We start from the raw sequence: 26,456 nt of genomic DNA on the forward strand, positions 1-26,456 counted from the left end.
TGAGTTATTAGTGTTGTGCGATACTGAATATAAAATATCTCTGGCCATTTTGTATTATGATGACTGGAGTGTGCTTTTTCCCCCAGCAGCCTATGTCTGAAAATTTATACATTGAATGTTAGTGTAAAATCCTATACAGGTGCTATAATTCACATGTGATTCACACACATGATATTATATGCCTCTACTGATCACCATATAAAGCTTGGCCAGTTTGGTGCAATAACCAAAGAATATGATAATAGTAATACAGCATAATATAATTTGTATTCTGGTTTTGAATACATCAAGAGCTGAGATTCATGCAACATTACTTGTATTAAAAAATGTAAAGTAAGATTATTATTAGTTCTTAATAATAAATAAATAATAAATACACTAAAATGGAGTTTAAAGTTGAAGATTAAAAATAAGAAAGAAAGGTGTGTGCACTGTGAAAGCTCTTTACTGAAACATTCATCACACGGTTATGAGCTCAACAACAGCCAGCAGCCTGATTATTTTAAAGACTACACCACCGAGGCCTGCACTATGTGTATATTTGTGTGTGAGAGAATTTGTCAACAAAATCAATTAAAAGCAACGTTATAACTAGTGGATAAGTGAAAACTAGACTCGTTTTCTTTTTCATTATTGCTTCTTTGAAATATATGTTCTAGTGCATTGTAGCTTAATTGAAGGGCCTATGTCGATTCTCCCCTGAGGTTGGATCCTACAGCTTTCTTACCCATAATCCCCCTCTCTCTTTCAGAGCGTAAGCTTCTATGAATTCCACACTGCATGCAAAGATAGCATCAGCTGCAGGTGAGCCCGACACTACAGGGATCACACAGGGATAGGAAAGATAGTGCAAATCACTCTGAACGCCTGACTAAAGATACACGCACATATGACGGACCCCTGTACAGAATGCATTTGAACGGTGTCAGACAGGTCATCTAGTTAAAATGAATAGTATTCATGCAGCTGAAGAGGGGTGAGACACAAAGAGAGAGAGTGTATGTAACAGGATTGGATGTAGATTTAATGCTTTCCGCTTTGGGGGTGATAGTTTAATCAGCGCTTTGATACTAAAGTGCAGCTGCACTGCTCTCCTCTCACACCTATGCTTTCTATCACACTTTCCTTTCTGCAGCCCTTCTTATTCTGTATTCTGTTGCCCTCACTTTTCATCAAACTCAGTGTTAAATCCAACCTCTTCTACTTTTTGTTTAGGTAACCATTCCTTTCTTTGGGAGGAGCAAAACACAATAAAGGGAAACAAGAAAAACAGTCAAGGAAAAAAATATTAAAGGAATGAAAAGATGCTTCCCAGTGGAGTGACAGAAAAGCTCTTTGTTTAAATACCAGCAGCCCACCATCCATGGCCGGAAGTCCAGCATAGCAAAATAGGCTTTGTTGTCTGAGTGGGAGGGAAGGCATACTCTTTCTCCCCTGGCATAAACGAATTATAGATGTCTGTGAGCTCATGTATGTGGAAGGACTGATGAGCTCTTTCCGCTGACTATTCAGCTTCCCTGTGATGCAGCTTGAGCAGCAGTTTGAAAAGATCTGAAGGATGGTTTGAAAGAAGCATGTTTTAGTCTTCACAGTCCCTGATTGGTAGCTATCCTGTGATAGGTAGGAGATAACTAGTGCTTGGGAATTGTCAAAATGACCAAATTGGCAAAAAACAAAAAGACATTGTCAATTTTGGGTGTTTTATTGCAAAATGATATCAGATCAGGTACTGATGTGAATGCAGCTCTAAATAGTGAATACCTTACATTTACAGCACTAGGCAGACTCCCTTATTCTTTATACCCTTGTATATAATGTATAGTGAATAACAGCAATATCAACAACAAAACATGGCTTGAAAGTGTTCTGTTTGACTGTGGTCTTGTGAAAGTGTTCAGAAGTGTTTGACCCTACAAGGGAAAAGGCTTATATTGTACATTTAGAAATGTGTAAATTTAACCAACAGCCAAATATTGCAAAGCAGCCCAACCTCATTCATAATCACCTACTCACCAAACGCCCAACTAGAAGCATGGACTGAATACATAAGTAAACACAGAAAGGACTTATGAATTAGACTTCACATTGAACTAATACACCATGTTGCATACCACTTTAGCTTCCCTCATCTCCTGCTCTCCACATTGCTCATATAACTTGTATAGCATACTGATAACTAGAGTATTGACTCCGCATATTGATGAGACTGTTTTAGGATGCCTGCTGGATACAAAGCTTTATACACACACACACACACACACACACACACACACAAGCTATAAATTATAAATGATTTTGTCCATTCACCCAGTTGAGCAGCAGTTCAGCTCATGATGCAGCATCTTAATGCCTCTATACACTAAACTGTTTGGTTGTTATTCGTTTACAGTCGTTTTTGGTTAATTAGTGTTTAATAAGATCTCATTTGAGGCTGCAGATATTGTGCTCAGAGACAGAGTGAAATTCTAATAATGCACACACACATACACACCCACAGTTATGTGCTACATACTGTATAATGATCTTACATTTAGCCTCTTTCTCATTATTTGTTAGATAACATTCATTAGTGCCCTGTCCACTCAAATGGATTTAGTATTAGCTTATATGTTAGTATGACTGTTGAGTACAGTCACATGTATTTTAATATGCCTATACATACTGTACTGTATGCATTTACACACTCACACTCAGATAATAGCAGCTAGATTAGTGTGCACAGGCAGACTAATCTTTCAGGCTCAACTAAAATGTACAAATCTAGGTGTACTCTCATAGGATGACTTAGTGCTAGAGTGTGTGAGTGTGTGTGTTTGTGTGTGTCTAAGAGAGAGAGAAAAAGACAGGGAGAAAGAGAGAGAGAGAGAGAGAGAGAGAGAGAGAGAGAGAGAGAGAGAGAGAAAGCGAGTGCTCATACAATACTAAGAATAAAAGAATACTACGGCTTGTTTCCAGCTGGCCCTAAGTCATAACAGCCTCTTATAGATTTTTAATCACATCGCCTTTTTCCATAGAAAATGGGATTGCATTGCATTTACGTAAGGAGGAGAGCAACAGACATTGTCTCCTTAGCAAATGCTTGCATCTAAGATAATGGAGCATATCCCTGAGGCATCAAATTGTCAATCAGTGTAAAACATGTAGGTATTGATTTTCAGCAGTAATGGATGGTATTCACTTGTTTATTCTCTGTGTTGAACTGAAGCCTAGAAGGAACCAAGAGACTCTACGGTCTGGCCAATACATTGTTTAGAAAAAGCAGAAAAACCTTAACTAATGTTAAAGATCAACAGATTTATTGAAAATTGAGCTGGTAAAGCACAGTAACTGAATGTCTTAAAGGCTGATGTCACATTGTTCAGACAGTAAACAACTAAAAGAGTGCAAACAACAGATCATATTTTATATTTTTACAGAAATGGAGATTTCTCTGGGGCCGATCCTTGATGCTCGTTTTTTAAGTTAAGACCGAACAAGAACAAAACCTTTACATCCTTATGGATAACGTAATGTATCACTGTATTGGTGCAAGAATATTATCCAAGGTGTTTAACAAAAATATTAGAAAAACATATACACTTACTGTGATTTTGTGTACTCTAAATATTAAGTTTTAGAAACTAGATGCTGCTAAGGTTGTTGTTGTTGTTGATGATGATGATGATGATGATGATGATGATGTATTGATCATATTACATCTGTGTTCTGCTAAGTTATAATACAAAGTTATAATATAAGTTGTTAGAAAAAATGTTAAACTACAAAAATGTGTGTGCAAGAAAAGGGTACACAGAAAAAGGTAAACTAGACATGTCCTTTTCCATTAACAAAGCTTTTATTCACCTATAACACTAATGTTTTCATTTATTCTTCTTACAAGTACTGACCAATATTTACATGCTGTTAGTCAAAATAATCTCTAGCATTAAACTTCTGATTCATATCATTTCCATTTCCATATCAGGCTCTACCACCACCCTGCAATTGATTATTTTCCACTGTCAACATCCCCAGTGATGTTTTATTCATTACAGTCTGGTGGTGCCATTATGCTTAATGTATGCTGAAAGCAGTATAGATGAGGTGTGTTCCCACTGTCTCAGCCACATTCCAGCACTCAAGATGCTACATCAAGTCTAACTCAACACAAACACACGCACACAAATATTTTGTCATAGACTCCACATATCTTCTAATATTTTTAATATCAATAAAACCTAAAAGCATTCCATACTTTGTTTTGTATGATGCGGATAACAGGAGCATTTACTCCACAACAAATGCTTCATTACACAACATGCAAACAAACCCATTGACATCACCAAGTGGATTCAAATGTAAAAAATCAAAGCCATAATTTTGAAATATGCTATATTAAAACTTTACTTCATTGTGTATGTGTCTGTGTGTGTGTGCTTTGTAAATGACTGAATGACCCTTAATTATCTGTACTAACAAATCCTTCATGTCACTGTAAAACATGCAATTGTACACACATGAAAACACACACACAATGGACATCATTCCCCTTAGTTCTTTAGCTAAACCTTTCGTTCTACATGGATGGATGGATGGATGGATGGATATCATACATCACTATTACAGTCGAGGCCAAAAGCTTTCATACCACTATTTTAAAGATATTCAGTGCAAGTTTTTCAAAAAATGAGAAAAGATTTTTTTGTTTTGTTTTGTTTACATGTAACCTTGAAAAAATGATAAAACTGTATTAAATATTTAGATATGAATAATAGATAAAGAATAATAATAAAAGAAACAAAGAAAGAAAGAAAACTGATTTTTTTAAGAAATATTCTATATTCATTTACTATTAAGAGATTACATTAATCCCAATAATTCTATAGCTATGACAATTCTATAGCTATGTCTATTTAAGAAAAAAATATTTTTGTATTACGTTTCTTATTTTCTGTAAAGCTCCTTGTTAAAAACGCTATACAATTAAATTTGAATTGAATTAAATTATTAGTATTTTTTATTTCTTGATTTTGTGTTTTTTACAGAGTTTGTCTGTAAAGGAAGCATTTTAGTTTTAGTACACCCGCTTCCTGCAAAACAGGAAACAGGTAATATAAGTATTAATGTCACTGTAAAAAAAGAAATCTAAGTGTGACTAAAGAATTATTCAGTGACAAATGTGTACAGTAAGGTGCTATAGTTTGAAGAGGAAAAATGATATTTGTTATATTGAAACACAGTGAACAAATAGCCTAATGTATGTGTGTGTGTGTGTGTGTTGGAATGTTATAACATCCTGGCAGTGACGTCTGGCCATGAGTAAATAAAGCAGTGATAAATCCCTGATGTGTACACCTCCTGCATCAGGGTGGTAATTAACACTAATTAACTGCAGCATATTAATGTTTCTAGGAATCATTTCTGTGTATTTCAGGACGGGAAAGAATGTCAGTAACTCTCCCGAATTGGTGTATTGGTGTATTGCGTGTACCTACACTCACCAGCCACTTTATTAGGTACACCTTACTAGTACCGGTGTGGTCTTCTGCTGCTGTAGCCCATCTGCCTCAAGGTTTGACGTGTTGTGTGTTCAGAGATGCTCTTCTGCATACCTCGGTTGTAACGAGTGGTTATTTGAGTTACTGTTGCCTTTCTATCAGCTCGAACCAGTCTGGCCATTCTCCTCTGACCCGTCTGGCACCAACAACCATGCCACGCTCAAAGTCACTTAAATCACCTTTCTTCCCCATTCTGACGCCGGTTTGAACTGCAGCACATCGTCTTGACCATGTCTACATGCCTAAATGCATTGAGTTGCTGCCATGTGATTGGCTGATTAGAAATTTACGTTAACAAGCAGTTGGACAGGTGTACCTAATAAAGTGGCTGGTGAGTGTACAGTATATACATCATGTTTTTCTTGTACACATTTACATTCAGGTTGTTTTTGGAGAATAAATTTAGCCTCTTCTGACTGCATTTTTCTTCACAAACCCAATGTAGACTTCAACTATATAAAGAATATATAGTATGTCTATTTAATAAAAATTCATTGATCTCTTAAACCTTAGTAGGCTTTTAATTTTTTATTTCTACATTGTCTAAATTTATATGAACTTAATGGTATATAATTAGATCTGAGCTTGAAGCACAAGTACAATTTATACCACTAGCAGTATGATTGAAGAAAAAAAAACAAATAGGATATGAATCTTTACTCTATCTTTCTGCTTAAATAAACTTACAGGATCATACTATTCATTTTATTTTCCTCACATTTGGATTTGTGGCATTTACTGCAGACAACAGTCAAAACCTGAAGTTAAATTGATATTCATCTTAATACGCAAAACCAAACACAGTAAGATTATATCAACGTCACCTGTGTATGTGTGCCTCCTAATTGGAAAGAAACTAGGTGCAGAAATGGAGCTGTGCTGAAAAGAGGACAGATTCGTTACCCGCTGTCACCCCACAGACAGGAATCACCATTATGCAAGACACAGAGTGAGAAAGAGACTGAGAGAGACAGAAAGAGAGACAAAAAAAAAAGATTTTCATACAGAGGTGACAGTCTACCTTGTTTTAAAGTTAAATTAGTAATGCTGTATGGAGGCTTAGACACTAATGTGTATTCACATAATGTGTGAGTAAACGAGCAAGAGGATGAAGGGAAAAATGGTATACATCTATGGAATATAGTTTGTGCCTGTGCTTAAAAGAGTGCAAAAGACAAGGATGACTGGTAGATTCAGAGGCAGATGATGTGTAAGTATATGAGTGTGTAGAGAGGATGTGGGGAGGGAGATTGAAATGAAATGTATGAAGACTTCAAAGGGGAACAATAGGATCTGTTCAGCATTGCTATTCAACCTAAGGCCATATGACAAGCCTAAAGAGAATCAGAAGGTTTACAACACACACACAAACACACACACACTCTCTCTCTCTCTCTCTCTCTCTCTCTCTCTCTCTCTCTCTCTCTCTCTCTCTCACTCACACACACACACACACACACACACACACACACACACACACACACACACACACACACACACACACACACACATTAATATCATCTAAGATTTCAGCACACAGCACACAAGACCAAAATTGTTGAATGTAAATATGTTCCTCATACTCTAAAGACCCATAAGTCTCTGGGGTAAAATTGCTACCTCTCACTTTTTTCTTCTCTATTCCATCAGTGTGCAGCAGGGCTGAAGAGGTTCTTCAGTATTTCTAAGCAAATTTGTATTGATCTATTTTCTTATAAACAGTGATGGAAAATCTATTAGAATGCATACAGTAATATTCTTCTAAAAAGTTGGATGAGACTTATAGTCTTGGCTGACAGATATTTAGAGTGTAAGAGGATCCATACAGTTCTTTTGCATTTAGTGAGGAGTTAATACTTTTAATTGCAAAATCTGAACTAAGTTCTATAAATGTCATAGAATGGAATAAAAAGCTTATTGAAATAGTGGATAGAAATAGAGTGATGGTAGAGTTTGCTCAGGGCAGTGGAGTGTCTTATAATCAGCTTTTTCTTGTATAACATTTATGAAAATTTTTTTGGATAAAGTATTGTGTGTGTGTGTGTGTACATACAATGTGTACCTATAGATTATTTTAAAAAATAATTATAAGAACACCATTACCACGTAATTTAATTGAATAACATCAACACAAATCATTTTCATTCTTCCACTGTGATTGGAGATTGTATTTTCAAAGTCCTGAATAAAATCAAACAGAGCATGCACCAAGGCTGAGACTCGAACTCATAATGCTAGTGTTTTGCACATTATCACTGGGCTATTCCACCATGCATATTTTATTTAATGCATATAAATTTAATACAACCTCGCTAACCTCAGATTTCACAGTCTAAGTAGATTATGTTAACACTGCAAGAGTTGATCACACTCACTCTACAGAGTTCAATCTAGTAATTAATAAACTTGCTTATAGTAAGTTTAGTATAAGAAATGGAATCACGTTTTGTTGAGAACATAATATTTTATGTAATATATTTGTAACAGATTTTCATTTTGACTGCCCACATATTCCTATTTTTTTTTCAGTGCATGGCAAAGCAAAACTATATCTGAGTTTGCAATCAAATTTAGGAACAGAGAAAATCACACAGCAACAAATTACAATTTGAATTATTCATTCCAGCACACACTTGCACACAGAACAAGCAGTTCATTACTATTGGCATTTCTGTTCCATTGCTATCAGCATGAGTGGAGACTCATCCATCGAGTGACTCCTCTGGGACTGTGCTCTTGGCTGGGGCAGAAACAGTCTCTGTGGGCCTTTGAGAGCTCCCTCACTCCTGTTTAAAGAGATAGCACTGTAGGGTATGGATGTTCAGCTCAGAAAGAGAGAGAGAGAGAAAGAGAGAGAGAGAGAGAGAGAGAGAGAGAGAGAGAGAGAGAGAGAGAGAGAGAGAAAAGAGAGACTGAATGAATGACAGTTAGATACACCAACCGAGAAATTATTTGAATAGTAAAACCAGTTTTTAAGCCAAAGCACACAGGATCTGTAATTAAACATTGACCATGAGATTAAAAACATAAAATGTCACCCTAGAGCACATTTGCATCTACTTTAAGAGAAACATATGCTCAATCACTGACAGATTTATATATAATCCAGTGAGTTCAGGGGCTATTAGAAATTGGACAGATTAATTCAATAAACCGACTTGTTAATAGGCCCTTTGTTTGATGTATGACCCATATACATATAGTGAAAACTCTACCTGATTTACATATGCAATTTAGCAAGGTCTAAAATGTGTAGTAAAGTAGCTGTGTGAATATCTACCTGCAGTTACATTCGTTGGCTGCTACTGTATGTTTTTTTATGCTTGATTATCAACGAATGATATGAAGTCTAGAATAAGGTTATACCCAATATATAACATATATAACATAATGCCATCTAAAATCAGACAGTCTGCACTTTAACTCTTTAACTGTTCATTCATTTATTCATTCATATTCAGTAAGTCTTTATCAAGAACACTTCGCATGAGGCATGAGGTAGCACCCTGATGACAGTCCATCATAGGACACCATACACACATACCTTTAGACACTCAGTCACATCTAGGACTAGTTTATCATAGCCAATCCTCATATGTTTTTGTGAGGACACCAAAGAACTCCAAGAAAATCCAGGCAGACACTATGAAGTGGCAACAATAGCTATTAAGCCACCATGCTGCTTACTTTAACTTTCTCAGACATTTTAAATTGAAAGAGCTTGTAAGTCATTCAAGGATTGTGGTAATATCCCATAACATATAGGCCCTAGTTAACATTTCTAAATGTGTTAGGTCTTTGGCATAAATATTAAATAAGTAATAAATATTTAATATACAAATGCACTAATGTAGCCATTAGAATCCAATACTAAATATCTCTTCAAATCTCATGGAAAATAATGCTCCTCATCCTGTGGGTGCACACCTCACTGAGTTCATTACTGTATATCCATGCATACAGCAGTCTTCTGTGGGAGCAAAGGGTACATTTTATAATGCATTATTGCTGTCATCTACAATATAAACATTTTTAATGTGTATAGTATATTCACTCTTAAAATATCACATAATGGTTTCTGTCCCATGTTTAACAGACAAGCAGAATTAAATATCATAATAAATATCTTTAATTCTACTAGAGCTCTAAAACCCTTGACACTCCTCTGACATATACACAGAACACATATTGGTTCAGCTGATTTGAACCACTTGGCATTCTAGGCCAAATGCCCCTGTTCCCTTGGGCAGTTAGGTGCTCAGAGGATGCAGCACTAGATGATTGGATGCGCCAAAACCTGGGCCTCAGTGCACATCATCAAGCTAAATGGTATAGCTTCCCACTGTGGTACTGACTCCCATAAAAAACATTAAGTCCATGATTTATTGAATCCTTCAAAGTACTTAGACAGATTAATCCTGTATCATATCACTTACGATCCCCTCCAACCTACAGAATCTTTCCTACCATTTATATATCACTATCAATCTTAACCCACCTGCAGCACAAAAACACTTTCTGTGATGGAACCCGGTATCCCTGCAGGCTCAATTCTTATCATTAATATTTTTAACAGGAACATAATTATTTGGAAGCAGTATGCATTCTGAAATATTTTTCATCAATGTTTATTTGAAAATGCATCAATATAAATTTTCTTGGAGCCTTGAAAAACCTCTTCTGCCTTATTGCACACTGATGGAATGCACATTAAATAGAGACAGATAAAGACAGGCAGCAAAATTACCCCAGGGGCTCATGGGTAATTAGATGCAACATATGCACATACTAGGGGTATAACAATATAAATATATAATAGGTAAAAAAAAAAATAGGAATGTTGATACAGACAGTTGTGTATTTATTAGAAAATCTTCCACAATGCTTTAGACTTGGTGTGTGTGCATTTGGATCCCACAGAATGAAAGAAAATGCAGAGATCAATGTTTTGCTTTAATGTGGAGCATTAAAGAACAGCTCATGGGAAAGCCTACTGGGTTTTAATAATATTCCATCCTTACTTTAAGTTGAAAAATAGTCCAGAATGTTTAAGAATAGGAAAAAGGTAGACACAATTTTTTTTACTGGTTTTACTGTAACAAATGAACAAATTAATAGAAGATACTATTATGATATTTATTTTTCTTCACTTGAGGTCTGTACTAGTAGATCAATTTATTGCTTTATTTACAGCGTCTTATTGCTTATTCACAGCAGCACTGTGACCCAGCTTCATAACAGAATTTGGTAGCATGATCAGCAAACTTTTCTGATTATAAGCCTTCTGATAGTTCTTTGCCAGGCTCTCTATGCCGTTTCATTGCTGCTCTTTTGAATCCTGGGCAGGGAGATAAAGAGAGTTAACTCTCAGTGCCGGTCTTAAGCCCAGATAAAATGGGAGGGTTGCATCAGGAAGAGCATCCGGTGTAAAACCAGATGATCCGCATTTAATGACAATTGTTGTCAATTCTAAATAATAGTTTCCTGACTTATTAATATCTTAGCTTGTAAGCTTGCTTATTGCTATTTGGTTGTTGTTTTTTCCAGGAATCACTAGTACAATCACTGTTTGTTTGGAATTAACTTAAACCAAGTAAAGACCCTAGTGTGTCGTTGCTGAAAGCTGAATTGTACTGATTTCAAAATTCTTCCTAGTTGTGCAGTGGTCAAAGTGATGCATTTTACATATATTATGTACTGTTAATAGCACATTTCAAATCTGTAAATCAGTTTTATTTTTATTCCTTTCTTCTTCTCTTCACAATTCCCTTACAAAGGCTGATGGTATTTATCAGAGAAGCTGCAGGAAATCAGATTACCTATTGAAAGTAGTGGTAAATTGCATTGTACACTATTGCAAAAATAAATCTGCTTCAACGCCAGCCAGTTTGGTTTGTCTGCCTTCTGGCTTTCACTTTATCAGTCTGCTGTATTTTATAGCTGGAACTGATACAGCTTTGAGACATGTAGGAAATAATTCACATTTTTGTTCTGCACATTCTGTAAAAGACTCCTTTAATGCAAAATAAATAAATCACGTTGACAGGTTTATTTTCACCTTTGATTGTGTAGATGAGCGTGAATATAATTTTACTTCACAAGGCTGTAATTGAGCTTGTGTGTGTGTTTATGTATGCATGCATAAATTGTCCACAATCTTGTGAGAGGACATTGCTAAATTACTGACATAAATCATTTAATTATTGTCAGACAAGCAGAATGAGTGCTGTCCAGAACATTTGAATACATACTCTTTTATATTACAACTTGGTCCAGTGGCACAGGGATCCCAGTTTGAGTTTGGGTTTGACTGGAGTCTCACATGCTCTCCCTGTGTCTTTGTAGGTTTCCTCACACCTCCCCAAACCTTATGCTTTTGTAATAATGAATTTAGTTGGTATGATTGCTCATGCAAATGTGGGTAAGTTTACATTATTTGAATCCAAACACCTCTACTCCTCTTGCAAGAATTCATATTCTCATGCAGTTACAGGTCAAAAGGTTATGTCAATGTTCACATCCAACATGTGATCACTGATTTTTACCATTTTGGTTAGTTTGAGTATTTCAGAAACTGCTGATTTTTACACTTTCTAGCATTTTACAGAAAAGACATCCAGTTAGTGGCGGTTCTGTATGGAGAAATGTCATGTTGGTGAGAGAGGTCATATGAGAATGGATGACTGGTTCAAGCTGATAGGATGGCTATGGTAACTCAAATAAGCACTTCGTCAAGTTACAATCATGATGGGCATAAAAATATCTCCTGGGATTTTTGTGCACAACAGAGTTTACACGGATTGTGCAAAAATAAAAAAGTCCAGTGGTAGAGTGGCAGTTACGCAGGTAGATGCAGCTTGTTGATGCAAAGGGTTAGAGAAGAATGGTCAGGCTGATTTGATCTGAAAAAACTTCTCAGAACACACAACATGTTGAACCTTGAATGCTGACAGGTTACAACATCTGAAGAGGTCCGCATCTGTCAGCCAAGAACAGGAATCCGAGACTAAAGTCAGCGCAGGCTCACCGGAACTGGACAGCTGAAGACAGGAGAAGGTTTTTGTCCACTCTTCAACTGTCCAGTTTAGGTGAACCTCTTCCCACCATTTTTTTTATATACATATGGGTATATAAAAGTTTTTTATAAACTTTGTCATCTCACAGATCCAGGGGCCTCAGTGTGGAGCTCGGGTTTCAAACTATGCAAAATTGAATGTCTGCATTCAATGTTTGTGTGGATTTTTCTGGGTTCTCCAGTTTCTTTCCCCTTCCCAAAAAACATGCATGTAGATATACTGCCCATCTACCCTGTGCCCTGTGAATGGTTTGGCATCCAGTGTTCCCCAGATCCATCATGACCCCGACTAGGATAAAGCTGATCAGCGGTGACTGTTTTCAATCATGTCCAGAGGAAAAGCAGCTCTTTTCATTCAGTTATTTTCCCTTGTACTTTGTCTTACTTAGTTATTCTTTAGTCTCTTGGTCATATACAGTTGGAGTGCTGACATGACCTAGTTGTTTTATCCTCATATGTCCTTAAAATGTTTTTGGCCATGAATCATTTGAGATTCAAAAACAGTGCTGATCCTTTGATTCTTGCATTTCTGACAGTGAGCAGCACCGCATTCACAAACATCAGGAACCAAGTGATTTTTTTTCTTTGCAGATGGACTAAAAAAGTCTCTAAAATGGAATGATGCACATGCAGCACTGTTGAAAGAAGCAGTTCCGCTGATGTGGATATTTGTTGTTTGTGTGTGTGTCTGTATGGGAGGAGGTATTGCTCATTGCTGCAGGCTGTAAGATTCTCTGCTTCAGAGTCAGAGCTGCTGAGGTGTCAGTTCTTTACCCCACACTCTGTTCCCTATGACACTGAGTACTGATGTGAGCGATAATATGGTTTTGATCCCTTAATAGGTGGAATAAAAAAAGGAATATGATATCACACACTATCACATTATTTGATTTTGTTGTGTCTTATCCTTGAAAGCTTCTATTTTACAAACATGTACTTATAAAAAATGCTCTGATACGGCCCATATTGCAGCTCAATAAATTGAATGCTAAGCATTCCCAGAGACATAAGAAAGTATTACAGCTTTTAGGAATTCAGTATACAATTCAGTTTGTTAAAGTAAACCTCCAGTTCATGGAATACTGTTTCTATATTGTTCTTATGAGCAGTGGATTTTGAGGATTATTTAGTGTCTATATCAGCAAGCTTGAATAACACATCTCTATTCCTCTCTCTGTAGCTGTGTGTCTGGTGTTTGGATGTATAATTTTCCCGGCTGGCTGGGATGCAGAGGTGGTTCAGGACTTGTGTGGTGAGGAGTCAGGGAAGTACACGCTGGGAAACTGCTCAGTACGCTGGGCCTACATCCTGGCCATCATCGGCATTCTGGATGCACTCATCCTCTCTTTCCTTGCCTTCGTCCTCGGGAATCGCCAGAGCGACTTCCTTCAAGATGAAGTCAAGGCTGACAATAAAGGTAAGAGATGGCTCCTATGCACAAGTGATCTGATCCAATAACCTATGCGCACCACTGAGAAGATGGTAGGAAGAAAAATCAGTGAGCATAGGTTTTGTTTGTCTTTGTTTTGCAATTAGAATTAGGGTATAGCAAAAAGGAAGGAGAGACATGAGGCAGAATAGGCCATGCTTTTGTTTGTCCACATCTGGGAAAGAGAGCAAGCAAAACAAGCACTGAAAACACTCCACCATATGAAAAAATAAGCCTAATGACTACTAGATTTTAATACACATGCCAACAAACATCACAATGACAAGTTTGACAGGAAACAACTGAAACTTTTGAAATGTATTGTCATGTGCATAAAGAAAGTGCTTTAAGCACCTGAATACAATTAAATTATTGTGCTGCAGTTGTATGCTCCTACCCAGACACCGGGTAAAAATGATAAATAGCTCTTTCATAGTACAAAAAGTAGCTATAGTAAGCAAGAAAAATAATAGTAAACTGAAAACAATGTACGCTGTCACAAAGTGACATATATATCTTAGAACAGCAGGGCTTTGCACAGCAAGATTTGTGCTATTGCTGGAAGTCAGTAGAATGAGTGGACTGTTTGTTTGTTTATTTTCCATTCCAAAAGATTCACATGGTGGAAATTAAGGCACAAAAAAGTTGTTAATAACTTTCACAATCTTGAATTGTTTACTGGATAGATAATGTTTAGCTTCATGAGCCACAATAATATGAAAGTTTATTGTTTAGTTTAATAGCATATACAATGATCTGCCATAACATTGAAATCACTGACAGGCAATGTAAATAACAATGATTATGACATTACAGTGGCACCTGTAAAGATGGATAAGTCGCTCTGGATAAGGGTGACTGCCAATTGGCATAAATTTAAATGGAAATATATTATGCAGCAAGTGAACAGTCAGTTTTCACAGTTGATGTGTTTGGAAGCAGGAAAAATGTGCAAGTATAAGAATCTGAGGACCAAATTCTGATAGCTGTTAATATGGGTCAGAGAATCTTCATCACAGCAGGTCTTGTGGGGTGTTTCCAGTATGCAGTGGTTAGTACTCCAAGGAAGAACATCCTGTGAACCGGCAACAGTGTCATGGGCCCAAGGCTCTATGACACAGTCAGAAAGCGAAAGCTAGTCCTTCTGGTCTGATCCCAAAAAAGTAGCACAAATAGCTGAAAAGGTTCATAATGGCTGTGATAGCATGGTGTCAGAACTCACAGTGTATCACAGTATCAGAGCAGTTTTAGCAGAACAAGGAAGATCTGCACAATATTAGGCGGCTGGATTTAATATCAAGGTTGATTGGTGTATAGTATTACCTGATGAAGTGGTAGTAGGAATATACTTGAGTAACACAATCCATCATAAGCCAGATTGAACACAATTTGACACAGACACAACATCTGTCTGAAAGTCTTCTTGCTCCAGGAAATTCATTAGTAAAATTTAGCCTAAAATAGCAAATTTTTTAGTTGCCATGCCATTGCAGACCATCAGAAACATCTAGAAAGCTCATATGGTTTCAACTATTTTTAGCAAGGCAAGAAAAGAGAGAAGGGAAAACCCTGGTTTAAACAAAATTTACATTCATGGCATTTGGCAGACGCCCTTATCCAACGTGACTGCTGCATTAATATGGGTCTTGGTGAGATGGTGGCGCATGCTTCCTACCGCCTCCATTTTATTTTGTTTACTCCTCTCTGCTGATTGATGTTTGGAGGAAGTAGGTTGGGGCTGAAGGGAAAGGGTGGAGCTGAAGGGCACATGTCCATAAATATTTCATCTTTCCCTTTTAAGCCAGACCACTGTGGTAGACTGATCCATATAGCTATTGTGTGACAAGCAGATTTCCCATCATCCTGTGAGAATCTCTTTTATATCATGCCTGTAATTCAGACACAGAAAAGAGAGGAATGTGTTTTGCTAAAGGTTTAGAAGAGAGTTCGCTACAAATCTAGTAAATCCTTTATGATAAAAATCATTATATCCTTAATTGAAAGTAATACAACTTAAATGGATGTGTGGGGAAAGAAGAAAGCGGTGGACTAAGCAAAAAATTATCAATCTGCTTGAAGAAAGAAAGAATGAAAGGAAGAGGGAAAGAGAAAAAGAAAAAATTACCACCTTCATAGCCTTCTCATTCTATTGAGGAAGTTGCCATGGTTACATGTCTGATTCCGGTAGGATAAGAAGGGCTGCTGCTCTCTCCCCAGCGACTGGGCACTCTGCAGCTGTGTCTTTCTTTCCCCTCTCTTTCTTTCTTGCTCTCTCTCTCTCTCTCTCTCTCTCTCTCTCTCTCTCTCTCTCTCTCTCTCTCTCTCTCTCTCTCTCTCTCTTTCTCTCTTTCTCTCTTTCTCTCACTCACTCACTCTCACACACACACATTATTATTGCTCACGTTATTATCACAGCCCACTCAAGCTGATAATTCAATTTCATATGAGGGTTTTTAAAGAGGGGTGGAGCGCTAAGGTTTAGAGAACTGAAGTGGGTGTGTGTGTGCATGTGTGTTTGTGCACAGCATCTGTGGTAGTCAGGAAATCTGCGTTGCAGCATCAATAAAAATCTTATGGAAGCTTGCCAAGCATCACCCAGTTTGTATTTTTTTGTCTCTAGCATTAATCCACTCGCCATTTACTGTCTTTCCCTTCTGATCAGATTTTAATTTCTGAGCACAAATTCTCACCCCAACCCCCCACTTCCTCTTTAAGCACCGCTCCTTCATCACGCTAAATGCTAAGTCAAGTCATATATCTTTAGCGTCAGTGAGCAGAAGCGCACAAGTCATGGCATTATGCATTACATTTTTTATGGATCCTGGAGGGAATCCTGCCACTCCTAAGCGTGACTCACATCTCTAAGTAATCCTACTGTGCACCTGGACAGCAAGGGCAGCACAACACAGAAGATAATTTATTCAGTGCATATTAGATATGTCAAAAAGGCACTTTGCTGCCCACCACAATGCACATGTTGTCTTAATTATTTCTTATTCAGAAATAGTGTTTTGAATTAAGAATTGTTTTTAAAAGGTGTGTTTTTTTAGTGCTGCTGACTAAAGTACAGAAAGACATTTTCTTGTTCAGAATGTAAAATGATGTTGTAAATGGCATTGGTCTCCCACACTACAAAATATCCTGCTGATTTACAATCGCAGTCAAGGCTTTGGATGGCATTCCACTGGCACTGTAAATCCGATTGTAACAGGGCAATGGTAGGCAGACTCCTACAACCTGGCCATACACCATGTGATTTATGAATGGTAGTGATAGACTACACTGCATGAGGTGCCCTTTTTTTACTTCAACATGGCAGAAGATAAACTAATCAATTGAAGTACCTTACAAGATTTGTTCATTAACTCCATGCCAACACATTTTGCCAACAGTGTGCAAATTTATCCTTGATGCACACCTTCATAAAAAATTCAGCCCAAACTAAACAACCATTTCTATTCTATCTTTACAGACTTTGCAGTATCAAGGGTAAGTCTCCCCATTGCTGTGGCTTCCATGCTTGTGTTGCTGTATGCAGTGATCGTGCTCCAAACATCAGTGTTGTGGTGCTGTAATATCCTGGCATTGTGTATGCTTTGGGTTAGCTCTTAGATTGTTCACTCCTGCTTATGTGTTAGTGCTCCCAAACCTGAACCCCCAGTGTCACACCAAGAATTCTATTCAGATGACGGCGAGCACAGATATCCCTTAGAAATGCTGGGTGACAGAATGACAGATGCATGGCTTTGGAGGACAGGACGATAGAAGAAGCGTGCTCAAGAAAACAAGCAATGCAGGACTGTTTTGCGTTACAGAAGCCTCTGGCAGCAAATGTAAATGATTCGAGATGTCAGGTCAGAGAACAAATTCAGTTGAGTGGTAACACGTTCCCGGCAGCACTGCAGATCAGCATGTACTTACAATTACATGTTTAAAGCAGATAATTAAAAGGGAGAACTACAGGTCAATTACAAATGAGAAATACATAAATACATAAAACAAAAGAAATTTAATGACCAAACAACAGACTGCATGAAAAATGCATGCTTAAAAGCCTTTGCTGGATCACACGCAAGCCAAATGAACTGTCTGACAGTTTGTATTGTAGTAAAAATTGTATTTTTTCTATTAGACAAAAATAGAAAATTCACTGTGCATCATAATTAGTTAAAAAAACTAGTTAGTGATCCTCCAGGTGTGAACTGATGGGTCGTTTTATTATGTAATATTTACTGGCCCAATTTACCAGTTTAAAGGCTAGTATGGAAAGAAATGAGAGAACATAATTATTTCATGGAAAAGATCAGAACGACTGAGCTACACACACTTCTTGTTCATGCTGAGCATGTAAAGTGTTATATCTAGTGTACTTGTCTTACCAGTATGATTAATAGTACTGTTTTCTCCTCAGCAGCCACTGCACCTGACCTCTACACTCCGAATGGATGGTGTAAGCTGAAATAACTAAGCTAATGGATCAATTTATCACCCATGTTTCCCTTCTCTAGATATATGCATGCAGTCCTAGCATGCAGCTTGAACCTGCTTTAGACCAAGAGATTTTGGATTTGATTGTTCTCCCTCTGGTTTATAGTTACTCACCTGAGTGGTGCAGAAATGTTCCATTTTTACTAATATGTGATTTCCTCCTTTCAAATATTTCCACCCCTAATTTCTCATTGTCCTGTATTTAAGAACTAAGGCTTAAGCGACTATGAATAATATGACTTGCAACCAGAACTTCTCATATGCATTTGACATCAAGGCTCACTATAATTTGTGTAGGTCTATAGATTAGCTGGGATTACACATACCATGTGATGCATCATGTAAATATTGTGTGATGTAGTTCTGAGTAACATCTACAGCTTCTACTGAAAGCTAAACGATGGAGCTTAAAATTACAATTGAATATATATATACTTCAATAACTGAAGACGGTTATTTAGCCAATTTCTTCAAGGGTCTCTGGACTCTAGCATTAATACGATCTACTCCTAAGGTGGAATGAGAAGCAATGGCTGCAAGTTAAACTTTTTGTTGGCTCATGTCTGAGATGTTGACTTCCTTGTGGTAATTTTTCCTCTTTTCATTGGAACATAGTAATCTGAATGTGCAAGTAATTTTTATATACAAACATGAAAAGCAGAAAAGTTGTAAGTTAAAGGCAATGCCTATACTTTGCAGTTAGCTGGCACAGTATTTATATTTAGAGCCATGTTGTAAAAGTATTCACCTGATGTAATGAGGCCTGTGTCCAGCAACTATATACTGGTTACTTATACTGTATTTTTTCCACAAGAAGTGAGAGAAATGTTAGAAGAGTCTGAACATAGATTGATTTAACCCTCAAGTGTACAGAGAGGACAGTTATACCAAAAGCAGAAAATTCACTGTAAGCATCATAAGGTCAGGTGAGATGGCTTTGTAGGCTGGTAGTGTCCATTACACCTTACACATCCTAAGCATCTCACTAAATATTTCAGAAAATCTGAAACATTTGAAGCCTGTCTATTGTGCTGTTGTGCTGTCTGTTGAACTTCTCTACACTGTAGTTTGGCAGTTGTCATGTCCATATTATAACCTCACAAATGTCTTTAATGGATCCCAAGTAGGAAAAGTCACCTATCTGCCATGTTTAGCCAGACTGGATTAATTAAGATATTTAGATTGTCCTTCTCAGGCCAAATGTTAATGATCACATGCAGGGCAGAGAAGCTGAGCCTGGGCATCTGGCCCAAAACCTCCATAAGCACACAGAGCGGAGCAGAGCAGGGGAGGGGAGATAAAGTAGGGGGACCAGGTGGTATCACAGTGCTCCACCGTATGTTTCTCTTTCTCATTCCACCTTTTTTTCTCCAAATGAGGGAATTCTTTGGTTGTTTACTGTCTTGTGGTGCAGTGGAATGCTTATGCCAAGTGGAACATCAAGCTTTGTGGCATCAGGCGTCATAAGTAGGTCAATAATGGTGTTATGACAGATTATTTGTTTATGTAACCTCCTCTGTGTTACAGCAGTCTATTCTTCCTGAAAAAACGCTTCAGATTGATTTTTGCATGTGGAATCATTAAATTGGGCTGTGCTTCTCAATGGGTCATCTAGTACACAGGATAAACTGTAAAGCTCCACCAGGCCTCAGCTCAAAATGAGAATACTTTGGATTAAACATAAATATTTTTGGTGCCTCTAGACTTGTAAGTTTTCTAGCAAGCTCTATTTTATAAATGTTACATCACTTTACAAATGGTCTCTCAATTAAACCAACACTATTCATGCCCAGTCTACATGTATTGTTAAATGTCAACATATGATGATTGTCCATAAATTTTTAAATGCCATAACAGGTTTGTGCCATAACAGTATTTGACCTGTAATAAAATCAAATAAAAAAATCACAAAAGATGAACGGTCCAGTTGAAGCTGTCTATATCTAAAATGTTAATGTTAAACCTGTATTTTACAGCTCAACCTCCTGTAGTATGTCGACTGCCTTGTGTAACACGATGTTGATATACTGCGTAATAAACAGACAGTCAGTGACACCTGAGCCAAGTCTGCAATGTTTCTTTTTCTCTGAATAGACATTTGTTTAGAAGAATATTTGCAGCATCCCAAATTTCAAGCGTTGTGAGCACAGTTTGTGAATGTAATATGAAAGCCTATTGTATTGTTCCATGGAAGGATAATTCAGGACAGAGCATTTTCAGTATTGGCTAGGATTGTATAAACCTTGTAATGTGGCCCTGACATTAGTCTCTGGATTTGTTTATGGAATATTCCATTTCTTTATGTCAAATATCAGAGGCATTATGTATCACTACCTACTCTAATATTTAATCACAATATTAGCAGTGGAAGTGTGATGAAAAAAGACCAAATTCTGTGCCCAAACTCTATTCTTAAGGCAGAAGGAGATTGTATTGACAGTTTGAGAGGCTCGGGAACATGTGTAAGGTGTAATGGAAGGAATGTGCTGAGAGAGAAAGAGAGACAGAGCGAGAGAGAGTTGTGGTATGCATTTAAAAGCATTTACCTGAAATGGCAGTAGAGACAGGCCTACAGCACTATAGACCACAGAAATGACACTCCTCAGACATATCTCAATATCACTTTAACTGACTTTAGAGGAAGGAAGAAAGAGATTGAATATCAATGATGAAGGAAGAACAAAGCTTCTACCTTTGTGTGATTGGATAAGTGTGTGTATGAGAGAGAAAGAGAGAGGAAGAGAGGGAGAAAGAGAGAACATCTAACAGTAAGAACTAATGGCCTGCTGGATTCTATAGTACACTGTAACACAGGCAGTGCAATAGATGTGAACAAGTTGTGTTTTCCTGAATGATCCAAATCTTGCTTTATCTTTCTCCGTTATCTCTGCACTTACCCTGACTATACCCCATAAATGTAAACCAGCACAGCATTCTTTTGTTCTTTCCTTATGTTGCATCTGAAGACTCTTTAGGCTGCTCAGACCCTCTCTAGAAGTATGAGCCTAGACGTATCTTGGTCTGTATGGATTTACTGCCTGGAGTTTGCCTCATTCTTTCTCTTATGTTTCTTTTCAGATTGAGATCCGTGACACAAAGGATCCCCGTTTTGGAGTCCAGCGGTTCCATTAAAGAGACGCCACCTCCACTTCTTTCTTCTATTCCTTTTTCATCCCCCGTTTCCTTCTCTCCTTGTCCTCTCAGGTCTGCGTCTCTGACCTCAGTTAGGAAGCTGCTAGCTCAGCTCTTTGTAATATAGGACTGGCCTGGAGCACACTTCAAGAGGAGAACCTATTCTACATACATGTTTAAAGAGAATTCAAAATCAAGACAAAAATCAATTAAAAAAAATCAGCTTTACAAATCCAACAACTCTGGGAAAGTGATGAACCTTACACAGTATTATTATTCTATATTATTACTATGATAATACAATGTTACAGTGATAATTATGCTTGCAACAGCAGTATTAAGTTCAAATTTACATATTTTATCTAAAACGGGAAAAAGCAATTATTTCTAGCTTTAAAAGTATACATTCTAATAATGAATTAATGCATATGTACAAATGCTTGGGTGCTACTAGAGACACAGATGAATAAAAAATCAAGCCAAAAATCAAATAAAAGAAAAAAAATGGGCAACATTTTGTACAGCACAAGATGTAATTTTGAAGACCGACTTTTTTTCCTGGAAAATTTTGAACTCCCTTCTTTGTACACATGGTCAAAAACCAGAGATTAGTATGAGAAAAGAAGTAGTTCATTTGTAAATAATAGATTTCTATGGAGACAGGGTACAGACATAACACATTTATTGACCCAATCTATATTCCAGCTCCACCCTGGAGTGGAAATTTCTCACCATTTCTTCATCTCTTGATCAAATGGGAACTGTCAGTTCTCAGAGTTTATAGCTATCATGAGGAGGATATGTTAATGTCTGAAGGTTATACATTTGTTTTGTCATGGAACTTTCCATTCATAAAGCTTCACTGGTTATTTAATCTTGTTTGCCTTTCATTATTGTTTTTTTTAATTAGCCTCTGTAGAACAGCAGGGAGGTGATAAACAATGACTAGTAAAAGGACAATTTTCACATTCTGGTTACAATCATTTCATTATTTCCTTAACCTTGCTTGTTATAATCCTGTTCCATTTATTTTTGTTTGTATGTTTGTTTCATAAGTTTTGTCTTGATAAAAAAAAGCCCTGCATGCTGCATTCTACTCAGGCCCGACATGTGGAGCACTGATAAGTTGTATTTCATCATTTCCCAGAACCAATGATTCAAGCATCAGTCAACTCATACAATTGCACAGCACAAAATAGATGACCAAGACGGGTCAACATATGAGGTCAAGGAGCATATGTTTGTCTTGAAGGGGACACAAGCAGACTGAAAATTCATCTCAGTCTTTAGCTTCTAATCTCAAGTTAGGAAATTACAAGAAATGTTTTGTGCACTTCGGCAATGAGCAAATCCTGTGCTACAATCAGTCACAGCTAAATGAATCTTTCTAGCTAAAACTCTGCACCACACTTAGTTCAGGACATTGTGGTGTGGAGTTCACTACATGTATGATTTTCTTTAATGTAAAGAGAATAAATGTAATGTCAGTTTTGGTCTCAGCCATGCAGCAATGTGATTGAAAGACTGAATTATTTTCCATTTTTGAAAGGGTTTGATGGATGAGGTGGTGGACACCATAGGCAGAAATGCCAGATCAGCACTTTGCTCTGAGATTCTTAACTAAGCATGGCAAATAATTATGCCAAATATAAAGCTTCTGATGTTGCAGTATTGAATCTGGCCTGTCTGTTACAAAGATACTGATTAGGGCGTTGATACCTAAATCACTGGGGCTGATTGTGCACTTAAATACACCATGTAGATGTTTCTATTCAAAATGTGTTTACAATGCCATTAACGGTTGCATTTTTGTTCTCTGGTCAATGTTGGTTTTTAAAATAGCTGTAATTTCATTGTCTCTTCTCCCCAAAATAACCTTTGCACACATAACACCTTTTGTGCTCCCTGGGCAAAGAATATCTTGTACAGAGACTTTTCTTGTGCTCCACAAGAAAGTGTTACCCTTGATGCTGGAATAAATTCTCAGCTCATACAAAGGACAACACACACACACACTGCACTAACCTAAAGGGAGGGTCTGGATAGCACTGTGCAGCTCTGTGGTTGGACACTTTTAGATACAAGAAGCTTGAGAGGGAAATTCCTCCATATGGTGCTTTATCCCTGTCTCCTTCTCAATCAGCATTCTCTCTATCACCCCAGCCTCAAACACCCCACAGCCCTATGACCATGGAGGAGGCAGGGGATGAAGGGGACAGGAATACAATCCGTGAATGTTAAGGAGAGAAGGGAGCAGTACAAGCAGGACCAAGCAGAACTTTTCCTCAGTGAATCCTGCAAAATAGAAGCAATGATCCCCTTGTAGATATGACAGAGAGCCTCAGAATCCCTACATAGCCATCTTCTCCCCATTGGCCACGCTCCCTCTCTCTCACTGTCATCCATGAAGAAGTATACATGCAACTGTGTTTCCTTGGTAATATATGAACAAACATCATAGTGGTTTTTGATCATGTTTCATTTTATGCCTTTTAAGTCTAAATGCTTTTGTGTTTTAAGCATATAATGGGGTCACAAGTGGTTCTGAGGTTCTGGAGAATCCCTGTACTGCAGTTTAGTGTGTTTCATGTTACAGTCCAGCTGATTTAAACTCATAAGGCCAGATACATCAGACAAATAGGCTTCTTTTTATCGTTTATGACTGTGTCATATCAGAGAAAAACTTTTCTTATTTAAAAAAAAATGGCATATCACTATTTTGTTAATGTATTAACTTTTGAAGCTTTCCAACTACAGTATATATGATTAAGTGAAGCTATTTAAAAGTAAGCTTACATTGTCATTTTACTTTTTTTGAAAGCAAACTCACCATTCTTGCCTGTGGTGGCTGGCTTTAAGATAGCTGAAGAATTGATTCAGGAGCAGTATTAAACACCAGGCTACAGAACAGAGGTCTCCAAACAGTGTGACCTGAGAACCACTGAAAAAAAAAAACAGCATATTGTCCTCAGGAGTTTTTATTGTAGTGGGAGTGAATGTTTGGAATTAAAAGCTGAAAGTGAAAGGAATAAGTTGTATATAGATATACACTTGGATTATTTTTATTTTGCAAGATTAAAGGTCATGCTTTAAACTGCAGTATTACTGTATATGACAAAGATATGACACTTTTCAATCATGGTATTATATCCTCTTGTCTTGCTCTTATGAAAATAACAGCAAGAAAAGAGAACATTATACCATGATTTGAGAAGAACAAATGTGTGTAAAGGAGTGAGAGCACAGACGCTCAGTGACGTGGGTTGGCACAAGATCTAGGTACAAGTCTAAGTCTAAAAATATTTAGATTAAGTTTTTGCTGTGTGGTTCTAAATGTTGAGAAGGGCAGTTGTTACATCAAAACTCATCCATCAACTGCCTGCATTAATCCATCAATTCACCTGTAAAAGAAAAAAGTGAACAAAAATGCAAAGTTGTTTTTATGTTTGTTCATTGTCTTATATACCAAATTTGTTGTAAAGTCCAAAAAGTAGTCTGCTGTCAAAACCTGATTACAATTTTAAAGCATGTACATACCCCCGTGCTGCTATCTCCTTTAGTATGTACTGAACGATTGGAGCTTTTATTACTGAACAATGATGTTATCTTCTTTGAGGTAAACAAATCAGCATTTCACTTGACCGTTTCCTACCTGAAATTCAGTGGATTCTGAATTTGTTCACACAATAATGTTCTGACCACTAACTATTTGGAGAACAGTTTTATTTCTCGCCATTAATTCTGCTTCTGTGTGTAATTATATGCAATCAATATCGAGATGGAGGAGATGCAAATGGAACATTTTCACGTCTTAACATTGGCCCTGAAGTACTGCAGCTGCTGTGCTGCTGTGTATCAATAGCAATCACAATGTCAGTGTCTGATCAAAAACAATCCTTTCACACAGCTCATCATTATGTATACAATTGGAGAAAAGTCTTCAGTCTTGGGAAAGTTATTAATCTGTTCTTAACTGTTGTCACTTTCCATTTCCCTTCTATCTATAATGCATTTTCTGACTTTCTTTGCAAAATTTTGCTTGGAAAAGATGTGCCAAACCAAACTGAGCAGACTGCTGTGGACAGATTTGACTGATTTTTTTTCTTTCAATATGTATTTTTTTCCCTGTGCAAGTGTTGAATGCGTTCTGTTGGAGTTTTGTTTTTTTGGTCTAACTGTAAATGTTCTTTTTAAGCTGATATTTTCTGGTATGCTGCGATGTCTCTTCATACGATGAAAAATGTTATTTGAATGTTTCTGCAAGATTGCCATGGGGAGTGTAAAATGACTGACATCGTCACCGCCACTTACACGTTGTTGGTGTTGTTTTAAAAGATGAAAAAAAAAACGGAATAAATTATTTGAATCGGATTTGGAAGTTTATTTTGCTGTGAAACTGAATGATTTAAATTGTGATGAGATATAGATAATTTGATAACTATCAAATAACTAATGAAGGTTGTAGTTATTCAAACTAATACATGTGTTTTTCACTATTTTGTTTTCAACCAATTCAACCATCAGATTATTACAACAACCCGAAGTCTTCTTTCTCTAACTATCTTTCTTCCTACGATCCCAGACTTATCTGCTTGTGTGAGCTGTCAGTGATCGACACCATCACCCTCTAATGAGAGCAGCGCCTCTGTCTGTACAATCGCGCCCTCTCTCTCTCTCTCTCTCTCTCTCTTTCTCTCTAACACACAAAAATGAATCGAATAGTGTACTTTTCATACACTATAAACAGCTCGAGATTAATGTTCTCTGTAAGGAATAAAGCATGACAGGTTTATAT

At 37.1% G+C, this 26,456-nt stretch overlaps 1 protein-coding gene across 4 annotated transcripts in view; it reads left to right on the top strand.

Moving 5' to 3' along the window:
• Nucleotides 1–26,007, top strand: part of lhfpl4a (LHFPL tetraspan subfamily member 4a) — a 29,693-nt gene extending 3,686 nt beyond the window's left edge. The window contains exons 2-5 of one of the 4 annotated variants that reach the window (XM_060868040.1): nucleotides 13,793–14,029; nucleotides 17,514–17,530; nucleotides 18,453–18,491; nucleotides 21,608–26,007. In XM_060868040.1, the coding sequence (XP_060724023.1) occupies nucleotides 13,793–14,029; nucleotides 17,514–17,530; nucleotides 18,453–18,491; nucleotides 21,608–21,661 (347 nt within the window). In that variant the 3' untranslated portion in view covers nucleotides 21,662–26,007. The remainder of the gene's footprint in view (nucleotides 1–13,792; nucleotides 14,030–17,513; nucleotides 17,531–18,452; nucleotides 18,492–21,607) is intronic. The other 3 variants (XM_060868042.1, XM_060868043.1, XM_060868044.1) reach the window with 3 other exon arrangements.
• The last annotated feature ends 449 nt before the right edge of the window (nucleotides 26,008–26,456 follow it).

This window comes from Tachysurus vachellii, chromosome 4 (assembly GCF_030014155.1).
Source record: "Tachysurus vachellii isolate PV-2020 chromosome 4, HZAU_Pvac_v1, whole genome shotgun sequence".
Classification (NCBI taxonomy): domain Eukaryota; kingdom Metazoa; phylum Chordata; class Actinopteri; order Siluriformes; family Bagridae; genus Tachysurus; species Tachysurus vachellii.